Genomic DNA, 18,313 nt, shown 5'->3' on the forward strand with positions numbered 1-18,313 from the left:
TAACCAGGGTAGCCAGTGAGATGCATGAGGAAAGGAGACAGAGTTTTCTATAAATTAGCTCAATAACTTCCTTTTGCTATCAAAACAATAATTTGATTTGGCTGCTTGTTGTATTAATTTTCTGATTGAGTCATTTGAACTTACTGAGTTATTGATTCCAATTTAATTATAACATTAACTGGATGTTTACATTGTTTAAATAGAATTAGCTCAAAGAAAGTTTAGTCCATTTGCATAATAAAAAGCTTACTGGAGAGCTCTTTTTCCTCATGTTTTCCTATGAGAATGGCTCCTCTATCAGCTTACCATAGTGCCTAAAAGTTTGAAAGCAGAAAGAACCTCAGTGAACAAACCTGCAAATGATACTTTTTGCTTAGTGGGTACTATTTGGTTGTTATACTACCACAATCAGAATCACAGAATCACCAAGGTTGGAAGAGGCCTCAAAGATCATCAAGTCCAACCTGTCGCCACAGACCTCATGACTAAACCATGGCACCAAGTGCCACGTCCAATCTCCTCTTGAACACCTCCAGGGATGGTGACTCCACCACCTCCCTGGGCAGCCCAATCCAATGCCTAACAATTCTCTCAGTGAAGAACTTTCTCCTTACCTCCAGCCTAAACCTCCCCTGGAGCAGCTTGAGATTGAGATCTTCATGTTGGCTCCATTTTCCAGTGTCCAGTTCTGGGCCTCTCACTTTAAGAAGGACATTGAGACACTTGGACATATCCAGAGAAGGGTAATGAGGCTGGGGGGAGGCCTCGAGCACAAGCCCTACGAAGAGAGGCTGAGGGAGCTGGGGTTGCTTAGCCTGGAGAAGAGGAGGCTCAGGGAAGACCTTATTGCTGTCTACAACTACCTGAAGGGAGGTTGTAGCCAGGTGGGGGCTGGTCTTTTCTCCCAGGCAACCAGCACCAGAACAAGAGGACAGTCTCAAGCTGTGCCAGGGGAAGTTTAGGCTAGAGGTGAGGAAAAAGTTCTTCACTGAGAGAGTCATTCACGATTGGGATGTGCTGCCCAGGGAGGTGGTGCAGTCACCGTCCCTGGAGCTGTTCAAGAAGGGATTGGACATGGCACTCAGTGCCGTTGTTTAGTCATGAGGTCTGTGGTGACAGCTTGGACTTGATCTTTGAGGTCTCTTCCAACCTTGGTGATTCTGTGTGATTTTTCTTGTTCTTAAGCAAAAGAACTGTGAGTAAACATTTCACTTAAACATCAACATTCTGAGATACTTTTCTCTGACCTTTTTTCTATGGTGATGTTTGTTTCTTTCACACTGAAACATTGGTAGTTTCATTTTTCATTTAGGATTTGTAGGAGGAAGTGGGAATGGTGGGGTGAAGGGGAGAAGAAGCATTTTTTTGCCATTATCTTATCCATGCTGTCACTGTTAGACTTGTGAAGACTTGGAGCAATGCAAGATCTCCCAATAAGGGAAATGACTGAGCAAACACACACTTTAGAGACAGTAAGTATGGTTGGTTTATATGAGAAGAGTGTTTTTTTCAGTTAGGTCAGTGAATGGGAACAACAAACCCAGAAGGAATTAATTGCCCAGACTGACAGGTGCCCACTGTCAGATTTCCTTTATATTCCACTTGTTTTGTCTAAACAAGATAGACATTATTCTGAAAACACTTATATCCCAGATGAGGATTATACTGAAGGCAGAGATATCCAGGAGGGTTCAGAGTCAGACACATGCATGAAAAAGACATGACAATATGTTATCTATAAAAGCATAAAAGAACTTCACTTGACTTGCATGACTTTTTGTCTCAAGCATGCTACAGCAGTCTTTTGATTCTAATATGAAACTATAGTAAGGATCATTGCACTAATGCAGGAGGATTTGTGATAATGTTGCAGAAATTTTACTGTCAAAACTGAACTGCAGTGTAATGACTTTTGTTATCATGGTTTCTAATAACTATTCAGCGTGAATTGACCCTACAGATGTTTTACTGCAATAGTATGTCACTTCTCCAGGAAAGAAGAAACAGATCAACAGGCCCCCTCCCCTCATACTTTAACCCACCTGAGGACAGCAGATCCTGAATACCAACATGAATATTTTAATGACATTTAAAAACCATAACAATTTGCATGGAGACTGCCTTTAAATCAAGTTATGCAAACAGAACTTTTGTGCCACTATGCCACTTGCACTGCTAAAGTCAGATTGAAGTAAAGAGACTTTTGCCTTAAAGTGCTGTCTTATACCTCTACATTTGGGAATTCACTCAGACTGAAATTAGAGAACAAAACCCAATTTCTACAGAACAGCCATTAGCAAGGTATATTGGAAAGAGCAAATTTTGCTTGTGGAATGGGTACTCTGGAATTGTTCAGTACAAAAAGAAAGATAAGGCAAATAATTAGATTCAGTTTTAAGGCATAATCATATTCCTGGTGCTTATGTGCTATTCCATTGAGATAGCCAGAAGAAACTGCTGGCTATATATTGGCAGGGCAAAAAAAAAACACACAGAATCACCAAGGTTGGAAGAGACCTCAAAGCTCATCAAGTCCAAGCTGTCACCACAGACCTCATGACTAAACCATGGCACCAAGTGCCACATCCAATCCCCTCTTGAACACCTCCAGGCATGGGGACTCCACCACCTCCCTTTGCAGCCCATTCCAATGGCCAACAACTCTCAGTGAAGAACTTTCTCACCTCCTGCCTAACTTTCCCCTGGCACAACTTGAGACTGTGTTAAGGAAGATTTTGTAACTGAAAGTCTACCACATAAAGACCAAGATGCAAATCTTTTTCACACAAGCTCCTGCCACATCAAAACACACATATGACAACTAATAATCTCTCTACAGTACAATAAAAATTACAATCTAACTGTCCCCAAAAGCAAATGTTTAGGGAAAATATCAGGTACCAAATAGAATGTATTAAAGGATAGCGTCAAGGTCCACCACAGTTTATTCCAGTCATCTAGAAAAGATGGAAACACGATTCATGTGAGAATGAAGCTAGCACATCCAACATGACAGACATGCTATTGATCAGTGGAAGATACAGACGAGGGAAAACAAATTGTAGAATGGGCACAGAGCCTCTACTCATCACTCCCTTTCACTCAGTAAGTTCACCTGCCTCATGCAAAGGAGCTTACGAAGTCATGACCAAGCACTTCATGTTTCCAAAGCATTATTTCACCCATCATCAGGATGATCCTTTTCAGGGACTGAACAAAACTACTTCATTAGTTGAAGAAGTTGCTACATGCAGTTGAAATTATGCATAGAGACCTCAAAACAAAAAACAACCAACCAAACCCCACCACCACAACAGCAAAGCCACAAAAACTCCCCAAATCAAACACAAAACACCCCAACCCAAAAAAAAAACCCCAAACACCACAAAAATCAGGCAAGCCAATTTGCCTTTTAAATTAGTATTTCCAAAACCTGGGTTTTATTTTTTCAGTAATTGCATGTATATATATAGAGAGAGAGAGAAAGGAATAAGTTCTCAGGACTTAGGGAAGGATGAACATACTTTCCTCTTCCTGAATGTTTATGCCATTGTTGTAATACATATATATAGTATAGTACCTAGAAAAGTCATTACTTTGACACTCCTCCAGAATAGACTTTTCTGTTGCAGTTGTAATTCTCTTATCAGCAAAGCCCTGAGAAGAAAGTGCAGCTTCTGGCCACAGAGGCCCAGCAGGGCCAGGAAGAATAGAACAGGACCAGAACCAGAACCAGGTTGGAAGAGACCTTCAAGATCATCACATCCAACCCATCATTCAACACCCTCTAATCAACTAAACCATGGCACCAAGCACCTCATCAAGTCTCCTCCTAAACACCCTCAGTGATGGCAACTCCACCACCTCCCCAGGCAGCCCATTCCAATGGGCAATGCTTCTCCCCCTCTGCTCCACTTTGGTGAGACCCCACCTGGAGCACTGTGTCCAGATCTGCAGCCTCTATTACAAGATGGATCTGGAGGTGCTGGAATTTTGCCCAGGGAGGTTGTTGAGTCACCAACCCAGGGTGTATTTAAGGGTTGTTTGAATGTGGTGTTTGTGATATGGTTTAGGGGTGAGCCTTGTAGAGTAGGGTTCTGGGTTGGGCTTTGTGATCCTGAGGGTCTTTTCCAACCTGAATGTTCCTGTGATTCTTTAGGTAGGAGCTGTAGATAATCAATTTGGTCTTTATTTATTTTTTTGGTAATTCCTAAAGACTTTATTTATTGTTTTAACAGCTGGACTAGTTAATTGTTCTGCAAAAGAGTTATCAAAAATGAAAATTAGATTATCTCTGTAATGTAATACTGTCAAGAGAATTTCTCCTCCTGACACACATACCACTGCTGGATGGCACAGAAGATTGCCCAAAGCTCCAAACATTGCCACCACCACTTCCTACCACAAGCTAGGTATGTGCATTGTAATGCTGATTAGAAACTCCTATAGAATAGCAACATACTCATAACCATTTTCTTCATAAACAAGGTTTTTAAAAGCCAAACAAATTATTATAGAGCACTGCTGATGAAACTAGATCCTGCTGGTATTGCACTGCTATTTTGTGATATTTTACTACGTTTATTTTAGTGTATTCTAATTGAGAAGGAAGGAAGCAATAATATATGCCAACTCATTTGCAATTTTCTTTGCTTCCAGACTACATCACTGAGATGCATGATAATATCATCTTTACTGTGTCCAGAAGAGAACACAGAATTAACCAGGTTGGAAAAGACCTTTGAGATCATCAAGTCCAACCTATCACCCAACACCATCTAATCAACTAAACCATAGCACCAAGTGCCTCATCCAGTCTCTTCTTAAACAATTCCAGTGATGGTGACTCCACCACCTCCCTGGGCAGCACATTCCAATGGCCAATCACTCTTTCTGTGAAGAATTTCTTCCTAACATCCAGCCTAAACCTCATGAGGATTATCAAAAGAGGTAAAGTGTGGAGTGGGGAAGAGATTTCACTAAGAACTATAAAACTCTGAGAAGGTAGAAGACACATTTTTACATCCAGAGAAATGAATGCTGCAGCTGATAACCTAACATAGAAATACCTTTCTCTAGAGAGGCCTGAAGAGAATATGCCCTAACCATGCACAGGAAAAAGTACTTCAAATTCCTTCTATTACTCAATCCTTCCAAGAAAAAGATTTCACTACTCATAACATTGCCTCTGCTCCTGTACCAACACAATTGACACTTGATGAAGAAAGGCAATAATTTCTTCTTTTGTTTATGGTTTTAAATCTCCAACTTGTTCTCCAAATATGGTTGTTCCTAAGAATAAATAACTTAAACAGTTTTGCTCTTGCAATATAGTGGAGCTATGTAGGTAAGAAGAATATTTTGGAAGAGCAACAAACCTGGTGGGGGGTTTGGAGCACAAGCCCTGTGAGGAGAGGCTGAGGGAGCTGCAGTTGCTTAGCCTGGAGAACAGGAGGAGACTCAGAGAAGGCTCAGGGAAGACCTTATTGCTGTCTATAACTACCTGAAGGGAGGTTGTAGCCAGGTGGGGGTTGGTCTCTTCTCCCAGGCAACCAGCACCAGAACAAGAGGACAGTCTCAAGCTGCTCCAGGGGAGGTTTAGGATGGACGTTTGGAAGAAATTCTTCTCAGAAAAAGTGATTGCCCGTTGGAATGTGCTGCCCAGGGAGGTGGTGGAGTCACCATCCCTAGAGATGTTTAGGAAGAGACTGGATGGGGTGCTTGGTACCATGGTTTAGTTGATTAGATAGTGTTGGATGATAGGTTGGACCTGATCATCTCAAAGGTCTTTTCCAACCTGGTTAATTCTATTCTATCCTATTCATCAGAAGCAAACTGAAACCACTGAATTTTAATACTAGAGATTAACTGAAGTGGTATATGAAGAAGGGAGCAATGGATGAAGATAGGAGTGTAAGACAAAATGGATTGACAAAAGTACCAGCAAATACTCTGAATTTCACCTCTAATTGATTTATTTGAAGACTTCTACACTGCACTTCTAGAAAATGGACTAAAATATCAGGTCCTATTGCCTGCATAAACAACAGGAACGTAGAAAGAGTCTTACCTGAAAGTGCTCATGTGAACTTAAGGTCTGTGAACATGATGACTTCAATGCATATTAATTTTCAGCAATACAGACATGAAAGGCAAGCAGGCAATAACCTGACTGAAATATCTGAACAATATCTTTAACTGACTGCAGTTGTCACTGAGAGACTTTTCTTTTGAGAGGTATACATAAACCCAAAGAAAATTAACTAAAGAATACTTTTTTTCTTCTGTGACTTGGCATTACATCTCCTTAAGTGTTACAGTAGCACTTGGCTCAGGTTCCAGAGCACAGATAACAGAAAAAAACTAAAAATCCCAAGCTCTCTTTTTAAATGTAACTAATTAGTCAATAAAACATGACACCTGGCCACTAGACCTCCGTCATGGAGGTTCGTAAAACCAGAATTAACCTTTCTTCATTTTCATTTGAGTGTTTTCTAAATTAAAGGCTTATAGAGTGTGACTGTAGATGTCATAAAACTCACAATTACAGACAAAAGTGGTTTATGGAGAAGTTTCAGGTGATGATAAGGTACATTTTAATTACTGCATAATATACTTACATAAGAAAATAAATACATTTCGGGTGCCAAAGAGGAATAAATGAATAATGCATTTGGAATACCTTACAGGAACTGCTCTGTAAAAAGGAAAGAAAACACAGAAAGCCAGCAAAAAAAAAAAAAACAAACCCAAACCCCCCAAAAAACCCAAACCCAAAACACAAGAAGTGTGAAGCAGCCAAGAAGAAAATCAGAATTGAGGTGACAGGAATCACTGGCAAGTATTCTATTAAGTAGATGCATTGATCACAATTTTAGAGATTATATAAAGGAATTGAATGAGTGATATCAGCACTTTACCTGTTGATGACCTCTAAAGGCAGCTTCCTCCCTGATTCTGTTGTCATAGAGTTGCAGAAGATCTTTACTGTTTAAGAAGGAGCTCTGAGAGGCTTTAGAGACTTGAGTTAACCACAGATTTTCTTCAGTGATTTGCTCCAGAGCAGCCTAAAGAGAAAAAATGATGACACTCACTGCAAAATACCATTCTAAATTGTAAAATCATAGGTCACTTCTGGAGTTAGCCTGACTCATTCACTTACCAACATCTCCAAAACATAGATGACAAGACCATGGTCTCAGTGAAACAAACAGAAGCACTGCAAGTTAATTTTGAATGGACAGGATCTTGATGAATATATTTATATATGGAATGTGCTGCCCAGGGAGGTGGTGGAGTTGCCATCACTGGAGGTGTTTAGGAGGAGACTGGATGGGGTGCTTGGTGCTATGGTTTAGTTGATTAGACGGCGTTGGATGATAGGTTGGACTCGATCTCGAAGGTCTCTTCCAGCCTGGTTTATTCTATTCTACAAGAACTTAGATTAATTTTCCCAGCTTCATGCCACCATTTATACATGAACCCTGAAAGAGTCAGGCTTCACTGCTGCTAACCAAGCTCTCTGTGAAAAACCAACATGCACATTGTGAATGTTTGTGATGCAACCACCTTTTTGGCTCTATATTAGAGCTACAAGTTTGCCTAGAACCCAGGAAGGCTAGAGAACTTTGGAAGGATTCAAACCTTGCTTTAGTATCTCCTGTGACTCTAAAGAAAGAAAAAAAAGTCTTGTGAATTAGTGGACTAATGAAGTCTAAGTTCTTCTGGGGTCACAGTGCATAATGTTGAAGAACCCATGTGTTTCCTGAATCTGTTCCCAAGTGGATAATTTAGTGCCTCACCTTTAGAAGACAAAACTGTCCAAGGGAAATAGCAGCATGCCTGAACAGGTTCCTAGTCATCCCTTGAAACCACTTAAATTTTGGGACTTCCCAAGACAGTTAGCACATTAACAATGATTTTACTCCTTTTTTTGCTATGCAATGTCTTAATCAAGATATATCCACTTTTGAATCTGTATTTATGTGTGCTTTCTGAAAACTTTGGCTAGAAGCTGCCCATGGTTAAGCAACTCAGAGTAAAAACTATTCCTGTAGAGAATATTACTGTCTACTTCACTAAAATATTAAAATGTAATGTGCCTTTCAGAATTCTCAATAATATATAATGCATTATATAAAATATAATATATATACTCAAATAATAGTAAAAAGAAATGGGGAATTTAGTGAAGATGTGATTATTTCCTTCATCCATCTTTGGGTATAGGTAAAACCTATTTTGGAGGCTGATACTTAAACATACAGTGTTTGATGTCAATATGTTAACATTCAGCACCTGCAAACAAGTAAAGCTTTCAGCATCACAGTTGTTCTACATATGTAAGGAAGATGGGAAAATGAAGCTCAATATAGTCAGTTTCACCAGTACAAATACCTGACTGCAAGGTGAGCAAAGTTCCACTACTGTAACCTAGCTGTTACAGCTAGGTTACAGCTGTCAGCTGTTTGGGTGGGTTGGATTGGTTGATGGGTTGGACACGATGATCTTGAAGGTCTCTTCCAACCTGGTTTGGTTTATTCTATTCTAAATAAAATGGTCCAGACATTCTGAAACACAATAACATCCGAATGAAAAGACAGCAGCCTTCTCCAGAGTTTGGAAGACTCAGTGGCTATGTCTGTATGACCACTTACATGAGTTGCCCAGCCCCCAAAATTGCTTCATCATGTAGCTTGTCAGCTGAGGCAGATAAAGTGAATTGGTTCTTTTCCTCTAATCCACTCCTCTGAAAGATGAGCTGAGGTCAAGAGCGAGTATACATCCTTTAAATACCTGGCTGTCATTCACTGATGTTTCCCAGTATGTAGGCAAGAAGAAAAGTCCATAAGAGCTTTCTGTCTTTATATATAAAGAGAGTGATGGTCAAACTGTGACCAAACCAGGCACACTAGAATATACAATACACCACCTTCTCCTGTTCTAGGAAACAAATAAGTGACTGATTCAAACAGTCTGGAAATGACATCCAAACTACAGGATGAAATCTCCTTTTTAACATTCACATGAAGTTACTTTCTTCAGTATAATTCAGGGGAATTTCTTGAATGCTCTTATGTGAAATGAAACCTGTGGCACAGAGTAAAGAAATCAAGTGAAACTAGGAAAGGCCACATTAAAAACAAATGAAAAGATATTTCTTTGTACTATGAGCAGTTAAGGTACATGGATCCTCATGAATATCAAGAACTTAGAGATTTAAAAGGGACATAGAATCTCCAGTGGGGAAATATCCAATGAGGTTTATTAAATACAAAAATATTTGGTCTCAAGAGATCAGAAAGCTGGGAGGTATTACAATAGGGCTTGTTGTGTTGTTAGGCTCCACCTGGACATCTAGTACCAGAAGTGGAATACCAGTCTAGGGGAAATTTCCACCTGATTCAGCACATATGCTTCTCTCATTCAGCACAGCATCTCAGGAAGTATCTTTCTTGATGAAACAGCAACAGGTGTTCAAGTCTGCTGAATGTATTTGAATGAGCAGTTCCCTGTGTACTATAATACAAATTCATATTGAGATAATAAAGGGAAGAAAGAAAAAAACCCAAAGACACCAAAAGCCCTCTCAAAGTTATCAACAAGTTGTTAGCACAATGATGCAGGGTCCTGCATCTGGGTCAAGGCAATCCCAGGCACAAATCCAGGCTGGGCAGTGACTGGCTGGAAAGTAGCCCTGAGGAGAGAGACTTGGGGGTGCTGGTGGACAAAAAGCTCAACATGAGCTCTCAATGTGCACTTGCAGCCCGCAAAGCCAATCAGATCCTGGGCTGCAGCAGGAGAAGTGTGGCCAGCAGGTCGAGGGAGGTGATCCTCCCCCTCTACTCAGCCCTGGTGAGACCCCACCTGGAGTACTGTGTCCAGTTCTGGAGCCCCTATTACAAGAGGGATGTGGAGGTGCTGGAACGTGTCCAGAGAAGGGCCACAAGGATGATCAGAGGGCTGGAGCACCTCTCCTGTGAGGACAGACTGAAGGAGTTGGGGCTGTTCAGTCCGCAGAAGAGAAGGCTCTGAGGTGACCTCATTGTGGCCTTCCAGTATCTGAAGGGGGCCTACAGGAAGGCTGGGGAAGGACTTCTCAGGATCTCAGGTAGTGATAGGACTAGGGGGAATGGAATGAAGCTGGAGGTGGGGAGATTCAGGCTAGAGGTGAGGAGGAGGTTCTTCACCATGAGTGGTGAAGCACTGGAATGTGTTGTCCAGGGAGGTGGTCGAGGCCCCGTCCCTGGGGGTGTTTAAGAGCAGGCTGGATGAGGCTCTGTCCAGCCTGGTCTAGTGTGGGGTGTCCCTGCCCATGGCAAGGGGGTTGGAACAAGATGATCCTTGTGGTCCCTTCCAACCCTGAATGAAACTATGAAACAATGGCTGCTGAACTAGACTGTTAGCAAGCAGATGCAGAGCTATCCAGCTCAATGATGGATTACCAACCCAGTACCTCAGGCCATACAGAATTTCTTGTAATGACTAAACTGAAGTCCCTCCAGGCTGCAGAGATCACCACTAATGGACCTGTGGCTGTTACAGACACACAAGGAACACTTGGCGCCCACAGCAGAGAGAAAATGTGTTTGATGCTATGCTTCCATCCTTTTAAGTATGCTAATACAAATCAGCTGGTGTTTTAAGTGATCCAAGATTTACTTTATGGTTCCATGTTTGCATGACAAAAGTTTTTAACAAATTCTTGAGACAAATCTTATGATCAGTGATTTTGTCCAGATAAGGATCCAGCTATAAACATGACAGACATCCCTGTGGTTTACAGGGTCAATCATCATTTCAAACAGGCACTCCGCCACCAGGGGTTCATTTGAAAGGTAAAAACAATTGATTCTGACAATCAGGTGCATCAGCACAATAAACTAATTATTAAAGGATCTATATTAATTGGTTATACCACTTAAACTTGATGTGGGGAGGAATGAAATTGGTTTCCCCAGGCAGGAATGACGATTTTTCTTTTGCGAGCATAGAGAATCTTGTTCATAACATGAATAGCAAAATGAAAAATGACTCACCTTAAAACTACTGTGTTCATGGGAATCTGCCCCTCCCACCCCATAGTGCTTCCCCAGAAAAGTTTAATATTGTGGTTTTTTCCCACTGGTTTCATAGTTTCATTCAGGGTTGGAAGGGACCACAAGGATCATCTAGTTCCAACCCCCCTGCCATGGGCAGGGACACCCCACACTAGAGCAGGCTGCCCAGAGCCTCATCCAGCCTGGGCTTAAACACCTCCAGGGATGGGGCCCCAACCACCTCCCTGGACAACCCATTCCAGGGCTTCACCACTCTCATGGGGAAGAACTTCCTCCTCACATCCAGCCTGAATCTCCCCACCTCCAGCTTCATTCCATTCCCCCTAGTCCTATCACTACCTGAGATCCTGAGCAGTCCCTCCCCAGCCTTCCTGTAGGCCCCCTTCAGATACTGGAAAGGCACAATGAGGTCACCTCGGAGCCTTCTCTTCTGCAGACTGAACAGCCCCAATTCCTTCAGTCTGTCCTCATAGGAGAGGTGCTCCAGCCCTCTGATCATCCTTGTGGCCCTTCTCTGGACACGTTCCAGCAAACACGTGTCTGTTACATGTCCTATGTGTCCCCTCCCAGGGCATAAATGGCACGGTGATAGCAAGTGCCACAGTCGGCGCAAGTTAGGAAGTCCCTCAGCTACACAAATGTTACTGTGAAACAAGCAGGACTTGTTGAGGTTTTTTTTCCTCCTACCAACTGATGCAACTAATCCTTATTATCAAATAATTTGAACTCCACAAGTCACAGAACCTACACCATCATTTGAGTTGATACACCATTGATCCTATCCCCTTTCTTGGGATATTCTGTTGACGCTGCCTCCAGCATTTGATGGTTGGTAATTTATGCACCAAGGATCACGCAGCTACTCAGTAAATCTCAAAGTGCAGCCCTTTTAAGGTACACACTGAAAGAGCTGAGCTCTGCTTGAGCAAGTCTAACATGAGGCAGGGGATTTATGTTGTTGATATTATATAGTGATCTAACACAAACTTTGATAGTCTGGGGATCTACAGCCAAGGGGGGAAAAAAAAACAAAACAACAAACAAGAAACCACCCCTCCCAGCAAAACACCAAAACAAATAGCTGGAGTTGCAGAAACTAACTCTTCATCTGATAGACAAAACAGTTTTGTTAGGGCTCAGCAGTGATTTGCTGGAGGCAAGTTGGATGTGTCACTTAAGTCACAGTTCTTTTCTTCCTTGATATCATGGAAACCAATAGGTATCAAAGCGCTGAGCTGGAAGTACAAGCATGACGCCTTCAGGTAGTAGGGGTCACTGCCTCCACCAGTGGTGTCAGACACACAGCTTCTGAAGGCATAAGAGCAAATTAGTGCCTCCAAAGAAGTGAGGAATAATAATAAAAAAGTATTAAAGCAAGCAGAACACAAGTGAAAGTTCAAAGACAAAGAGAAATTGAATAAATAACACTGCTGTTGCAGAAAATGTGAATGACAATAGAGTGTGAAACAAAAAGGAAGATCAAACACATCGTGGGTTTGATGTTCACTGTGGAAAAGGGTAACTTCAAGAGATTTTATTACAAGTTAATTGGAAACAAATGTTATGATATACAGTGCCAGTAAAGCAGGGATTGATTGAGGAGGATCTCATCAGATCCACTGGTTCTGAGTGCAAGTGGAGGAAAATATCAATGATTCAAAGACCAGAAAAGATTAAAAGCAAATTCCCCCAGAGCTATGTGGTCAGTGGACAGATACATGTTTGTATTTCTTCTTCCCACACAGAGATATCCCAACAGGTGCTTAACTTTGTTTGGAAATAAACATGTTTTAACACCAATATTTGTGTTTGAGAAACAGGTGGAAACAAGAAACAAAAACGCCAGTTCAAAGCATGTTGCATACTCTAAACCTTAAACACTGATTTTAGGTTCATTGTTGCAGACTTTTTCATGCAGAAAGTTTGGTTTAGGCAAAATAAAAGCTACTTGTTTGGCATAAAGTCAATCTATACACATCACAGAATGCAATTCAGTGTTGAAAGTCAAGTTAAGTATACAAAAGATACCCAAATCACATGGAATTGTGAACTTCTCCAATCCTACATCCTCCTCTATACCTTAAGTGTCTAAGTTTTGTCTGAAATGTTACTGGCTTCTGCAAAACAGTTTTAGACTGTTAAGCAAACTTATTTTCCTATTATTGCATCATTAATTTTCCTTCTACAGCAGCACAGTTTGATTATATACACCTGTCAATATTTTTAGAGCAGACTATGAGAAAGAACTTCACTTGCAGCGTTACTCTGGAAAACCATGTGGGAATGTCCACTTACTGCATTCTGACCAGGTGTGGATTCAGAAAGGCTCTCCATTTTCTTAGGCATTTAAGGATGGACAATTCTGCATCACTAGAGGAAAAGGCTAATTACTCACAGGAAGGTTATTAGATACACACTTCCCTTTTTTGTCATTACAATGACTAATATTTTTGCATTAGTGGCACTATGCAGAGTAGATGAAGCAAATAAATACTAAACCTCCTTATTCAGATGCTAATGCTAACCCAAATGTTCTTCCAATTGCCCAGCTGCAAAAATTGAAGTGAGAAAGGTATCAAAAAAGTAAACAGTAATGATCACCACCACAGTCTCAAGCTGCACCAGGGGAGGTTTAGGCTGATGGTTAGGAAGAAATTCTACACAGAGAGAGTGATTGCCCATTGGAATGGGCTGCCCAGGGAGGTGGTGGAGTCACCACCACCAGAGATGTTTAGGAAGAGACTGGATGGGGTACTTGGTGCCATGGTTTAGTTGATTTGATGGTGTTGGATGATAGGTTGGACTTGATGATCTCAAAGATCTCTTCCAACCTGGTGGAGTGTTCAGGAGGAGACTTGGTAGGGTGCTTGGTGCCATGGTTAAGTTGATTAGATGGTGTTGGATGATGGGTTGGACACGATGATCTCAAAGGTCTCTTCCAACCTGGTTTATTCTATTCTATCTTTAATTCCCACACAGAGTGATCAGCTTTCAGACTTTGCATCCAGGAGTTCTTATAATTCTTTGAAAAATTAATACCACTAACCAATCCCTTGATGGTGCTCACCATTGACAGTTTGTTCTAAAGCGACATTCCAAATGAAATTGCGTGGAAACGCGTTGTGGCTAATCTCAGTTGCACACTTTGGTCCATGGAGAAGCCCTTCGGCTTCCCAAACTGTGCCATAGTGACAATGCACATGGCTGACACCCAGTGGCCTAAAAGTCCTTTATGACCACTACAGCTTTTTGTAGTCATGGCCATTCAAACACCTACAGTAGACATTCAATTTCTATATTTTCATGAAACTCCCCTGTATGGCTACAGCTTGATCCTAATCATCATTTATCATGGAATTCTGAGATCCAGTAACTGATGTTGGAGAACTGTTGACCTCTTCACCTTGGTAATTTCTACAGGCAATACTGCGATAGTTAAGAAGCTTAGTTACTTTTTGCCTTTTAAAACACTTAACTGAACTATTTATGATGAATAAACTTCTTTAAATCCTTTTAATCTTTTCCTATGAAGAAAGCCTCACCTTCACTACAAGAGGGAACAGGAAACAAAAATCTCATCTCTTACCTCATTTTTCTTCTGGATGTTTTAAATAGAGAATGCATCTCTATTCCTCTCTACTCCAATTAGAACAAGCTGTCTCAAAATGCTGAAACAGGCAGTTTAAAAAACCTTCACTAAACAAAACTAGAGATAATGAAAAATAGAACAAAATTGGGGGTTTTGGTTTTTGAATAGAGTTTCAAAAGTACTCTTTGCATCAGTTCTATCACCTTTCTCAATAAAAGCCTCATAACTATCTGCACCCTTAAATACTAAGGAAGTTAACTTTTAAACACAGAATATTATGACTGTCACAGAATAGAATGCCAGAACTTGAGTTATCCAGTTAGAACAGGTCTGTATTCTAGGTAAAAGTGATCACTAAGCTCAGCTCTGTCTATTCTGGTTGCCTTCCCAGCTATGTTTGCACCTCATGCTGTCTCTGCCATATCAAAATCTTGCTACCTAGAAATCTCAGAGTCTACTTCATTGTCACTTCCCTGCCCTACAGATAATCCCCATCAAAAGTTTCTTGTTTATGAAAGAGAGATTAGGAGTTTTCCTTTCAGTTGTCCTCTTTAGAGTGAAATCTAAGAGCTGTCTTTTTATGAGAACATTCACTGTCCAAAGCCTACAACATAAGACTTCTGATAACCCAAACACATCAGTGATAAGAATGATGCAACACTCAGATCAGATCACAGATAGCAAGATGTGTAGAGAGCTAAGACACAAGACAGTAAATGGCTGAGAATCAGAAAGGACCAAAAAGAAAAACAACACACCAGGTTTTGAGATTAATTGCTCTATATTGGAGGCTCTGCCTGCCTTCAGTGGAAGGCTTCTGAGGCCACTGTGGAGAGGTTAACTTCTAGAAACAACTCAAAGGCACAAAAAATGGGACTCCCTAAAAGCATGTGCACATACAGCATGCAACTGCAGCAAGTACTTCCCTCTTTGATAACACCTAACCTAAAGATGGTCAAGCCTCAAGACAAGTAATCCTCCAAAACACTTTTGTCATTGGCCACAGCATACAAAAACAAACAACACCCCAAAACAACCCCAAAAGTATTTTTCTCTAGTAAAAGAGCCAAGAAATACCAACATCAGAGAACAAACACTAGAACACAGAAGATAATAACTTCTGCTGGATTTTCACCATTTAAATGAAGCCACAAAGCAGCCAAACTTCAAATCATAAGTGGTATCATAAAATCTAGTGCAGCACTTGTGTAAAATGGAAATACAATAATAGTCTATGCAAATGGAAACATTTTATGCCAACTATTACATGGGATTGTTAAAGAATTAATAGGGAGGCTTCTTTATCAAGACCTCATTCTGAAAACCTAGTAAGGCTCAGAAAAGAAAGACACTTTCCCCACAGAATGGTAAAAGTTATGTCCACTGGAACTCTTCAAATAAGAATATTGTTCAGTAACTCTTACAAACAATCAAGGCCAACTACAGTAAATATTTTAATCTGAGCATAGCTATTGTGCCAGGGGAGGTTTAGGCTGGAGGTTAGGAAGAAGTTCTTCATAGAAAGAGTGATTGCCCATTGGAATGTGCTGCCCAGGGAGGTGGTGGAGTCACCATCACCAGAGGTGTTTAGGAAGAGACTGGATGGGGTGCTTGGTGCCATGGTTTAGTTGGTTAGATGGTGTTGGGTGATAGGTTGGACTAGATGATCTCAGAGATCTGTTCCAACCTGGTTAATTCTATTCTACTTTGCCTCATTAGAACTTCACAGAATCCTACCAGCTAAACTGACATTTTCTGCACCAACCAGGAAATGTGGTTGTTCAATGTATATGTTAAGCAAGGAACTATAACATGCATGCAGACACACAGTCTATGTTTTCATCCTCATTTCACTGCATAGCAGTTGAGAAAACATTCAATGAGATTTATTTCATTATTGTTTCTATAGGTCATGTGTATTGATGGTTTAAATATACTTACAATGTCTTATAGAAAGTATTCATACAATATATAGCCTGTACAAACTAATTGTCACTGGATTTTGGGGTATATTTCAGTTTAATGATACAGTTTTAACTCTAAAGCAAGCTATTCTTTTCTGATACCAAAAGTCCCTGTGCTTGTGGAGCTGTCTTGGGTTTTAGTACTGCTCATTCGTTTCAGAACTTCCTGTAGCTAGCTGGAGACTCCTGCTGAACATTGCCTATCAAAATAAAGTCCACAAGTCTTTGATGCCAAAACAGAAGGACCTGCTTAGATGGTAACCCAGTCTGATTTGCTCATTCTTGTCGTTTCAAATGTAGATAACACAACTGAAGTCACAGGCATGGTCACAATTAAGGTTTATGAATGTCAGCATGTTCTACAAATAAACCTAGAACCAAAACCAGGATAGAAAAGGGCAACTATCAGCAAGTTAAGCTTCCTGAGAACTACCTTCCAAATGTGTGTTTGCCCTTGTCTGTGTGTGGATCTGCTGTCACTTATGACTAAAGAAGATTTCTTTCTCAATATCACAAGAACATGGTCAGCAACATAAATGGGCACAGCACAGAGCACTACACACTATGTCATTTCCACCTCCACTACAGAATCCCAACAGAAAAAAAGGAGCCTGTTCAAGGATAGGAAAGGAGGGATGTAAGGATGAGAATAATTTATAGGTGGATTACAAAACCTGAAGAAGTTCAGTGATCAGCAAGTGGTACCTTTTTCTGTCTTTGAGTGATGTACGTATTCATAATGTGAATGCTCCAAGCAGTAAGTTCCCATATCCACAATCATCACAGGAGCAGTTGCTGAGTTCTTGAAGCAAATAGAATCACTCTATCACATGCTGCATTAGCTTTGAGTCTTCCTCAGTATTACTGCAGTGGTTGATAAGAATATAGATAAAACTTCAGGAGACATTAAGAGGAGAGGCATTTTTTTTACCAAAACCACTGACACAGCTTCAGCTCTGATGGGCACATTCCAGTGACAGCAAAAGGCTGCATTTGGGTGGTTTCACAAGACACCTTGACATGTTTCATATTTAGTTTATGCATTCATGCAGAGAAGGCCATGTCCATAGCAGCAATTAACATGAACCATTTTGCCCATCATCTTTAGTTTCCCTACTACAAAAGCAAAGAAATTTGGACTGACAGAGGCACAATCCTGACATGGAGCACAGTCAGGAAGCTAGATCTATGCATTTAATCCACATAGAATTTTAGAGACACAAGTGAGCACAATATTTCCTCTGACTTGTGAGCAAGTCCAACTTGACACCTTTTGCATTGCATCATTTCTTCCCCTTAAGAGAAGTCTCAGGTATTAGTAAACTGAGACCTGTGAATCTGTGCTCTGCATGATTTGGAGCATAATATTTATGGTACAGAAAGCTAATTCAACAGAAGATTGTCTTCCATGGTTTTTTCTTTTAGTTCATACCTCATCACAATTGGCCACACACAATTATGCCTGTTACAAATTTAGTTGGCCTCTATAGGTGCCTATTACATAAATTGAAACAGGCTACACAAAACAGCTTTAATATAAACCTTCTCATTCTGCACTGATCATAAAAAGAAATACAATGAGGACAATTAAGTAAAACTAATCTTTTCTAGCCCTCAGCCAAAAGTGTAAGAAATCCCATGTCTTTTTCACAGAAAGCCTTATAGATATACAAATGTTCCCTCCTTCCCGTATTATACAT

At 40.7% G+C, this 18,313-nt stretch overlaps 1 protein-coding gene across 1 annotated transcript in view; it reads right to left on the reverse strand.

Moving 5' to 3' along the window:
* Positions 1–18,313, reverse strand: part of CCDC178 (coiled-coil domain containing 178) — a 135,808-nt gene that overhangs the window by 48,168 nt on the left and 69,327 nt on the right. The window contains 1 exon segment of the mRNA XM_068158723.1: positions 6,921–7,067. Within this exon segment, the coding sequence (XP_068014824.1) occupies positions 6,921–7,067 (147 nt within the window).

Source organism: Melanerpes formicivorus, unplaced genomic scaffold, assembly GCF_026170545.1.
Source record: "Melanerpes formicivorus ecotype bairdi unplaced genomic scaffold, bMelFor1.0.p_v2 SCAF_42, whole genome shotgun sequence".
NCBI lineage: Eukaryota > Metazoa > Chordata > Aves > Piciformes > Picidae > Melanerpes > Melanerpes formicivorus.